A 10,351-nucleotide genomic window follows, 5' to 3' on the forward strand; every position below is an offset into this window, starting at 1 on the left:
CATCTCCAGCGCCCGGGCCATCTTTGCTCCAATGGAGCCTTGGCTGCGGGAGGGGAAGAGAGAGACAGAGAGGAAAGCACGGCGGAGGGGTGGAGAAGCAAATGGGTGCTTCTCCTGTGTGCCCTGGCCGGGAATCGAACGCGGGTCCTCCGCACGCTAGGCCGGGACTGGGCATCTTAAATCCCAGATTTTAGCAGAATGCTTGTCATTAGGCGACTTAGTAAATGTTGTTGATTGAATTAAATCAAGCAAGATTTCTAGCCTCATAAACAATAAATTTGCAGTTCATCCCAGGGTAAATTTTTTCTGCTTTATGTCTGATCTCACTCATTCTACATTGGTTTTTATTAGCTTCAATTTCAGAGAAAGGATTTCATAACCTACTCCAAATTCAAGGCAGCCAACCCTTATACATTAATTCATCCAACGGTTTTTGTTTCGTTTTTCCTTTTGCCTTACTAAGAGTACAGTGTATCTGAAGGGAAGGTATTTTGGGGCTGGGACTTAATATCTTAATTGTTAGCTTTCTTTCTGACTGTTGAGGGTATCACAAGACATTTAACATCTCTTTCTCTCTATTAAAATCATCTGATTTCCACTACCACTAGTGGTGGAAAAAATATATACTACATATATTTTCTCTGAAGGAAAATGTTCTAACATTCATATGATAACTAACATTTCTTAAGTTGTTAACTATATGGCAGAAACTATTCTAAATGTATTACATACTTAACTCTAATCTGATAGTGCTATGAGAGGTAGATTTTCTTTTTTTTTTTTTTAATTTTTTTAAAATTTATTCATTTTAGAGAGGAGAGGGAGAGAGAGAGAGAGAGAGAGAGAGGAGAGACAGAGAGAGAGAAGGGGGGGGAGGAGCTGGAAGCATCAACTCCCATATGTGCCTTGACCAGGCAAGCCCAGAGTTTCGAACCGGCGACCTCAGCATTTCCATGTCGACACTTTATCCACTGCGCCACCACAGGTCAGGCAGATTTTCTTATTATTCCTATTTTACTTTAACAAAATGAGGCATGGAAAAGTAATAATTCTGAGTTTTAACTTAGAGCTTAATTTGGCTCCAGAGGCTATGTTCTTAACTACCATAAATAGCTTCTCTCAAATCCAGATACATTATTTTTATCATTAATTTAGTACCTATGCACAGATACTCATTATAGAATTACTTATAATTGTGAAATTGAAAATAACTTCAGAGAATACTTAAATAATGATATATATGTGCAATAGCTAGTTATTTAAAAATCACATTTTTATATTTTTAAGTAACTTTGTAAGTATTAAGAATACTTAATGATATGGAAAAATATATGAGGCTGAGAGACTAAGATAAAAATCCTAGTCGTTGAGAAGCATATTTAATAAATTTGTATATTATATATACTTATATAAATATACAAATATTTCTTTTAAAAGACTGGAAAGGAGTATACTGATTCTTGTTAGTAGTGCAGTTGTGAGAAATTGAATTAAAAATACTTTTAAAATAACATTTGTTGGATATGTCCTATGTGCTAGGCACTACATTAAATTCTTTTTATTTATTTATTTATTTGGTTTTTGTATTTTTCTGAAGCTGGAAACGGGGAGGCAGTCAACAGACTCCCACATGTGTCCGACCAGGATCCACCTGGCACGCCCACCAGGGGGCGATGCTCTGCCCATCCTAGGCGTCGCTCTGTCGCAACCAGAGCCACTCTAGCGCCTGGGGCAGAGGCCAAGGAGCCATCCCCAGCGCCCAGGCCATCTTTTGCTCCAATGGAGCCTTGGCTGCGGGAGGGGAAGAGAGAGACAGAGAGGAAGGAGAGGGGGAGGGGTGAAGCAGATGGGCGCCTCTCCTGTGTGCCCTGGCCAGGAATCAAACCCGGGACTTCCACATGCCAGGCCGACGCTCTACCACTGAGCCAACCGGCCAGGGCCATATTAAATTCTTTATGTGTGTTTTCTTGGTGAACTCTCCCATGAATCCCATGATGTAGGTACTACTCATTTTTCAGATGAAGAAAATGAGGCCTATAAAGATTAATTTGTCTAGGGTTATACAACCAATAAATAGAAGAGTTGGAACCTCTATGTTATATATATATATATGTTTGAGACAGAGAGACAGAGAGAGGGACAGATAGAGACGGACAGGAAGGGAGAGAGATGAAAAGCATCAATTCTTCATTGCGGCTCCTTTGTTGTTCATTGACTGCTTTCTCATATGTGCCTTGACCAGAGGGCTGCAGCAGAGTGAGTGACCCCTTGCTCAAGCCAGTGACTGTGGGATCATGTCTATGATCCCACTCTTAAGCCAGCAACCCAGTGCTCAAACTGGTGAGCCTGTGCTTAAGCTGGATGAGCTTGTGTCCAAGCCAGCGACCTTGGGGTTTCAAACCTGGGTTCTCTGGGTCCCAGTCTGATGCTCTATCCACTATGCCACTGCCTGGTCAGGCTGTGTTATAGTCTTATGTTTTGTATTTTCTAAACTTTTTATAATTTGTATTATTTACATGATCAAAACCAAATTGATTTAAAATTATGCAAACACTGGGACCTACAAGAAGTCAGGCTTATACAATCTGGTAGGATTTCCTCATTTGAACCATTGATTCCCTGAACTAGCTATGCAAAATAACAAAGCATGGGACTTGAAAGAAATTAGACCAAGTGTTTTAAAAGTTCCAGTAGATGCAGTGCACTGTTTCTGTCCTACCAGGGAATTTTTTTTTTATTGTTTACTATAGGGAACAGATTTTTTTTTTCTGAAGTGAGAAACTGGGAGGCAGAGAGACAGACTCCCACATGTGCCCAACCAGGATCCACCTGGCATGCCAACAGGGGGCGATGCTTTGCCATCTGGGACATTGCTCTGTTGCAACTGGAGCCATTCTAGTGCCTGAGGTGGAGGCCATGGAGCCATCCTCAGCACCTGGGCCAACTTTGCTCCAGTGGAGCCTTGGCTGCAGGAGGAGAAGAGAGAGATAGAGAGAAAGGAGAGGGGGAAGGGAAGAGAAGCAGATGGGCGCTTCTCCTGTGTGTCCTGGCCGGGAATCGAGCCTGGAACTTCACATGCTAGGTTGACGCTCTACCACTGAGCCAACTGGCCAGGGCAAACTGATTTTTTTTCTAGCATGGGTTGCAGGTAGTACCCTTTAGTGAAGTGAGATCTGGTATATATGTTACAGTGTAGTTAACATGTAAGGCTGAGCATTTTTATAATTGTTTAAGTTGTTTGCTAGCAGTGGTTGTGGTTGTGGTTGTGATTGCTAGTAGTCACTTTTGTCTGTTGGGGCCCAATAAGGTAGATGTAGCCAAACGCCCAAAGGAAAAACTTTTTTTGTGTGTGAATATATGGACTGTCTCTCGCTTTGCTGCAAGGGGTTACTCGCTCTGCTGCAGCCCGCTGGTCAAGGCACATATAAGAAAGCAGTCAATGAACAACTAAGGAGCCACAATGAAGAATTGATACTTCTCTCTCCCTGTCTGTCTGTCCCTGACTGTCTGTCCCTCTCGCTGTCTCTGTCTCTGTCACACACACAAATATAGGCATGGTAGGAGGATTTTTCTAGTACAGTTATCCCTCGCAATATTGCGGTTCACTTTTCATGGTCTCACTGTATTACAGATTTTTAAATTGTATATATCTAATTTTGTATTGCTGATTTTTCACTATATTGCGTCATTTTGCGGTATATAGGTATTTTAATATTTTTATTATTTTAATTACTTTTGCAGTAAAATAAGTGTGAGAAAGGTTAATAACCATGTAAGAAAGGTTTATAAGAGTGTGGGGAGAGTTTATAAAGCCTTAAAATATATGTAAAAATACATAAATAATAAAATAAATATAAAGTCGCTACTTCATGGATTTTTGCTTATCGCGCAGGGTTTTGGAACCTAGCACCCGTGATAGACGAGGGACCACTGTATATAAATGTATATCTGTAGTTGACAAATGTATTTAATGAAATTAGAGGTATTTAGTTAATCATCTGTCATCTTCAAGAATAACATTGATTGACTGACTGGTAGATTGCTCTATCCACTGGTGGTGCAGTGGATAGAGCATTGACCTACAACGCTGAGGTCCCAGATTCAAAACACCAAGGTTACCAGCTTGAGCATGGGCTTGCTGGCTTGAGTCCATAGGTCACTGGCTTGATTCCCAATGTTGCTGGCTTATGCAAGGGGTCACTGGCTCAGTTTGAGCTCCCTGATCAAGGTACATATGAGAAGCAGTCAGTGAACAACTAAAGTGAAACAATGACAAGCTAATGCTTCTCACTCACTTTCCTCTCTCCCTCTCTCCCTTCCTGTCTCTTTCTCTCTCAAAATCAATTAAATAATAAAAAAGAATAGCGTTGATCAAAGAAGGCAACTGTAATATTTTCCTACAATTATCCCATTGTCAAAGAATGACTAGTAGGCTAAAGAGATCATTGACTGACCCCACAATATATTTCACATATCCTTATGGTAAGAATTTTGGTGACTCATATTTTTTAACTTGAGGAATTTGTGTTGTAGCAGGAAAACACATCTGCTATAAACCTTTGTCTAAATAACAGAGTTTTTCCTCTGGTAGGAAGTTATTTTGAGGACAACACATGGAGATTAAGGAAGAAAATTTTCACCCACACAGTCATTTCTATTACACTAAATAGACCTTGTCAGTAGAGGGGCAGTGTTAGTGAACCAGTGAATATGTGTAACACACACACACACACACACACACACACGTACTTCACCAGTGAAATAGAGAACAAGGGTGTAGGGAAGACTGGATCAAGTAAAAGAAGAGACCTCAACGATTTAAGTGAATTGCTCCCTTTCAAATATGTAAGGCTACGAAAAAAATAGAAGAGTAATAAAGCTGTTGCACTCACTAAAGAAAACAGGACATTTTAAAGATGTAACTCTTTTCAGTGTTTTCTTTTTATATATATATATTTTTTTTTTAATTTTTTTTTTTATTCATTTTAGAGAGGAGAGAGAGAGAAGGTGGGAGGAGCAGGAAGCATCAACCCCCATACATGCCTTGACCAGGCAAGCCCAGGGTTTCCAACTGGTGACCTCATCAACGTTTTCTTCTTATTTTCACCTTTTAAAAATAATTTAACCTGACAAGGCGGTGGCGCAGTGGATAGAGCGTCGGACTGGGATGTGGAGGACCCAATTCGAGACCTCAAGGTCGCCAGCTTGAGCACAGGCTCATCTGGTTTGAGCAAAGCTTGGACCCAAGGTTGCTGGCTTGAGCAAGGGGGTTACTCAGTCTGCTGAAGGCCCATGATCAAGGCACATATGAGAAAGCAATCAATGAGCAACTAAGGTGTCACAATGAAAAACTGATGATTGATGCTTCTCATCTCTCTCCGTTCCTGTCTGTCTGTCCCTATCTATCCCTCTTTCTCTGTCTCTGTAAAATAAATTAATTAAATAAATTTTAAAAAATAATAATAATTTAAACTTTTCCATATTATTTTGCCCACTGATCTGGGTAATTTTGTTGCTTTTAGCCATAAAACTTATTACAATCAATTGTAATATAAGGGATTTCTTTTGCTGGCTCTGTTCCTTTATTGGCATCTTTAGTCCTGAGCAGGGTGCTCGACTGTCCCAACTCCTGGGAAATTCCTCAGGAGCAGACAAACAGGGCAGTTGTCATCCTAACCCAGAATGTGTGTATTATGCTTGAGATGGGGTTTAGGTTGGGGCATGCAAGATGGGAGGAAACTATTGGAAGTGGAAAGTGCTGATGTATGAAGAGAAGATTTTTTTCTTTGTGAAGAATGTTCACTGTAGCTAAGAACACAGGGAAATCAGTAATTTGGCAACTATGTATATGCTTGGTTCTGAGTCAGAGATGAGTGCTCAGTGGACCCCTGTTTTTCATCCTGCATTCTTCAGTACCTGTCTTGAAAGATAAGTTGCAAATAAGAGAATTGCAATAATAATTTTTTTTTAATGTTAACTCATTCACACCAGATTTATTGATTTTAGTGAGAGAGGAGGAAGGAGAATAGAGAAGAAAGAGAGAGAGAGATTGAGACAGGAACAATGAGCTGTTCCTGTGTGTGCCCTGACCCGTGATCAAAAGGGCAACTTTGATACGCGTCCGACACTCTTCACAGAGTTAACCGGCAAGGGCGGGTGCAATAATAATTGTAAGCCCTCCTTGAACATACAAGAACATTCTGCCTTTAGTGGGTTTGGGTTCTAAGTACACTCTTTTTCCTGCTTCGTGTAACCTTATTTTAGAAAGTGGAGATGTGAACATTTTTACTTTAAAATTTTACTTGCTTTTATGTGGTTACAGACTACCATATTTATTACATAAAGTTATTGAACTCAAGTTTTATTCATTATTAAGGTCTTACAACTCCTCATCACTGTCAAAATTCACATCCATTAACTTGTCCTCATCTGTGTCTGATGACGAATCACTGTCTTCAGCAATTAGCATAAAAACAAGCCTGAAAAAGGGAGAAATGCAAGTAAAAAATCTACAGCCACTGTATAAGACACACCCAGTTTTTTGTTTTTTTTAATTTTTCTGAAGTTGGAAACAGGGAGGCAGTCAGACAGACTCCCATATGCCCACCAGGTGGGATCCACCTGGCATGCCCACCAGGGGGCGATGCTCTGCCCATCTGGGGCGTTGCTCTGTTACAACCAGAGCCATTCTAGCACCTGAGGCAGAGGCCATATAGCCATCCTCAGTGCCCGGGCCAACTTTGCTCCAATGGAGCCTTGGCTGCGGGAAGGGAAGAGAGAGACAGAGAGGAAGGAGAGGGGGAGGGGTGGAGAAGCAGATGGACGCTTCTCCTGTGTGCCCTGGCCGGGAATCGAACCTGGGACTCCTGCATGCCAGGCTGACACTCTACCACTGAGCTAACCGGCCAGGGCCTACACACCCAGTTTTTAGACCCCAAATTTTTTGGAAAAAGTTTTCTTATACATGAGGAAATATAGAACTTTAAACATTACTTGTCTATATTTATTATTTGGCTATATCAAAGTTAATACTTAGAATAAGACTTCCTGTAACATACTTGGCAGACCAATTTTGGGTTTTACTTTGCGTTTCTCCCCTTAGTCTTGTTCTTGGTTTCTTATGTTACAGAGAGGTGTGGGAAATGGAACTGGACAGACTCAAGAATCAAGATGGTGAAATAAATCAGAACATTATGGAAGAGACAGAACGGGCTTGGAAGGCAGAGGTGAGAAGAGTTGGTATATTGAAGGCCTTGATTTTGGGCTTCCAGATGGTCTGTCTTTTTGATAATGGTGTATCACTAAGCCATATAAGTATTATACCATATAGTCATGAAGCATTGGTTTTAACTAAGCTTTGTATTTGTAAAATTAATAAAGTGTGTGTGTGGTTTTCTTAGATCTTATCACTAGAGAGTCGGAAAGAGTTGCTGGTGTTGAAGCTTGAAGAAGCAGAAAAAGAAGCAGAACTTCACCTTACTTACCTCAAGTAAATATCTTTCCATCCTAGAGTTTAATGGTCCTGCAGTTTTGTGTGTGTGGAGGGGGCTGTTTTGTTTTGTTTTGTTGTTTAGGTTTGAAACCCCAGACCAGCTAGTCTGGCATTTGTTCTGTCTTTACAGGAATTTCAAGGTCTTGTCTGTCTGTGCAGTAGTAATTATTCTGTGATTTCTCTTCCCGTATTCTAACTTCCTATTTCTCAGTAACTCTTCCTTTCTACAGTTTTATATTTTCTGTTGTATCATTTCCAGTTGTATAAACAGTATCTTTCATGCTGTCAAGCGTAACAGGTATCTTTGGAGATTCATTTCTTATGTAGTTGGCTTTCCTCTTGCTGCTGTGGAGTCTGGAGGACTCCTGTGGTGTTTTCAGGCAAACAGGCCTATGTCTCAGTGGTTGGTTCTCTTTCTCTAGTACTTGGCTTAAAAGGTGCTGGAGTTACAGTGAGGCAAATGACTTAGATCCTCAGCCTTCTCTTGCATCTGGTTTGACCTCTTCTCTCCAGGCCTATTAGCCAGTTACTGCTATATTCTCTCAGAGCGTTGGGAGTTGGGCTTTCTTTAATTCTGTAAATTCCTGTTGGTTTCTTGAAAGGTCTACTCCCCCAACACTAGAGACAGTTCGTTCCAAACAGGAGTGGGAGACAAGACTGAATGGAGTTCGGATGATGAAAAAGAATGTTCGGGTGAGTGCAGTAGTGGGGATCATGAGCCTGAGTTAGTCTGTGCTTAAATCCTTGTGGTGACAGAGAGGTGGGGCCTTTTGCATTGCCATTTGGAGCCTGTTCTCCCCTTCCTTTGTTATCTTCGTATCGGCAGTGCTCTTGTTCTGAGAAGCGCCCTCAGCTCTGTGGTGAAGGCTGACCCTCTCCCTTCTCTCTGTAGGACCAGTTTAATAGTCACATCCAGCTGGTGCGGAGCGGAGCCAAGCTCAGCAGCCTGCCCCAGATCCCTACTCCTACTTTGCCTCCTCCCCCCTCAGAGGTGAGAATGCTGGTTTGGGGAACTCAGCCTTTCTGGGACAGAATCAGAGTCCTTCACCTGTTCTCCTTAAGAAGATACTGGTTTTATTATTATATTATTATTGGTTGTTATTGGTATTATTTGGTGTAATAGTTGCTTATTGATTTCTACTGTAGTTTCCTAACCTTTCATTTTCTTCTTCTCTCTTTTGTCCTTACCTCTTCCCCTCTACAGACAGACTTTATGCTTCAGGTGTTTCAGCCTAGTCCCTCTCTGGTTCCTCGGATGCCCTTCTCCATTGGGCAGGTCACAATGCCCATGGTTATGCCCAGTGCAGACCCCCGCTCCTTGTCTTTCCCAATCCTGAACCCTGCCCTTTCCCAACCCAACCAGCCTTCCCCGCCCCTTCCTGGCTCCCACGGGAGAAGCAGCCCTGGCTTGGGTTCCCTTGTCAGCTCCCACGGTCCCCACATGCCCCCTGCCGCCTCCATCCCGCCTCCCCCAGGCTTGGGTGGTGTTAAAGCTTCTGCCGAAGCTCCCCGACCCCAACCAGTAGACAAGCTGGAGAAGATCCTGGAGAAGCTGCTGACTCGGTTCCCACAATGCAATAAGTAAGTGTCTTGAAGGACTGATTTTTTAAAAGTTGGCAGAGAAATGTTATGGGCTAAAATAGGAGAGGTTTCATGGACATTCCCCATAAGTATAGCATAGACTATCTCTCCCTTTCTTTTTCAGGGCCCAGATGACCAACATTCTTCAGCAAATCAAGACGGCACGTACCACTATGGCAGGCCTGACCATGGAGGAGCTGATCCAGTTGGTAGCGGCCCGACTGGCAGAACATGAGCGAGTGGCGGCGAGTACTCAGGTAGAATAAGCCCCTTGGGGGAGAGCTCAGACCTGCCAAGATGTAGGGGAGGAGGCAGTTCTCAGAGAAACTCGGAGTGGGGAGCAGCACAGCAGCCAGGGGACCTAGTCGGCCTCTTCCTGTGCTGGACAGGAGCTAACAGATCTCTCTTACAGCTCTGTTAGACGCCTTCCTTACTCTGACGTGGTTTGTGCCCACAGCCACTTGGTCGGATCCGGGCCTTGTTCCCTGCTCCTTTGGCCCAAATCAGCACCCCAATGTTCCTGCCTTCTGCGCAAGTCTCTTACCCTGGAAGGTCTTCACATGTAAGCCTCCTTTTCTTTGAAAACTAGGATGTGAAGGTGGGGGAGGGTTACAGATGGGATGTGAAGGTACAGAGAGGGCGGGCTTACAGATGGAAGAACCTGTCATCTCATCAGCTGAGTTGTTGGCTCCAACTGGGAAAATGTAAGAACTTTGACAAGAACCTGTATTTGAGTTTTTATTTCTTCTGTAGTAAAATCTTTTTACTACATGGAAACAGTAGATGAACTCATAGACAGAAAAGGCAAGGAGCCCCAGAGGTTTCTTACTCTCTTACTCTGTTGACCATCCATCCTCTGCCCCGCAGGCTCCAGCCACCTGTAAGCTGTGTCTGATGTGCCAGAAGCTTGTCCAGCCTGGTGAGCTGCACCCCATGGCGTGCACCCATGTGCTGCACAAGGAGGTGCGTGTGCATTTCCTCCTCGCTTTCCACGCCTCCTTTTTTGATGACTGAGATAATTTCATTTTTCTTGTACACTTTAGTGTTGATGCTCATCATTAATATCTAAACATAAGTAAATTGTGGCTTAAACATCAGCAGAATTCAGAATACTGGCAACAGGGATCTGCCCACTTCCTTTACCCTGCTCCATTTAGCGGCCTGATAAGCAGTTAACACTAGAGCACTGAGCGGGCTCTTTCTTGACAAACTGACACAGATATGCACATCTAAATGTTGTTTGAACTATAGCATTGTCAGGAGACTCTGCTTAGATGA

The 10,351-nt window shown here is 42.7% G+C and overlaps 1 protein-coding gene across 6 annotated transcripts in view; it reads left to right on the forward strand.

Annotated features, from left to right (window-relative positions):
- The window catches only part of RNF214 (ring finger protein 214), a 58,509-nt gene that overhangs the window by 44,907 nt on the left and 3,251 nt on the right, over window positions 1–10,351 (forward strand). For all 6 annotated transcript variants that reach the window (XM_066245474.1, XM_066245480.1, XM_066245466.1 and 3 more), the window contains exons 7-14: window positions 7,130–7,226; window positions 7,401–7,489; window positions 8,095–8,185; window positions 8,385–8,483; window positions 8,697–9,073; window positions 9,198–9,330; window positions 9,531–9,635; window positions 9,941–10,036. In XM_066245474.1, the coding sequence (XP_066101571.1) occupies window positions 7,130–7,226; window positions 7,401–7,489; window positions 8,095–8,185; window positions 8,385–8,483; window positions 8,697–9,073; window positions 9,198–9,330; window positions 9,531–9,635; window positions 9,941–10,036 (1,087 nt within the window). The remainder of the gene's footprint in view (window positions 1–7,129; window positions 7,227–7,400; window positions 7,490–8,094; window positions 8,186–8,384; window positions 8,484–8,696; window positions 9,074–9,197; window positions 9,331–9,530; window positions 9,636–9,940; window positions 10,037–10,351) is intronic.

Source organism: Saccopteryx bilineata, chromosome 1 (assembly GCF_036850765.1).
Source record: "Saccopteryx bilineata isolate mSacBil1 chromosome 1, mSacBil1_pri_phased_curated, whole genome shotgun sequence".
NCBI classification, from domain to species: Eukaryota; Metazoa; Chordata; class Mammalia; order Chiroptera; family Emballonuridae; genus Saccopteryx; species Saccopteryx bilineata.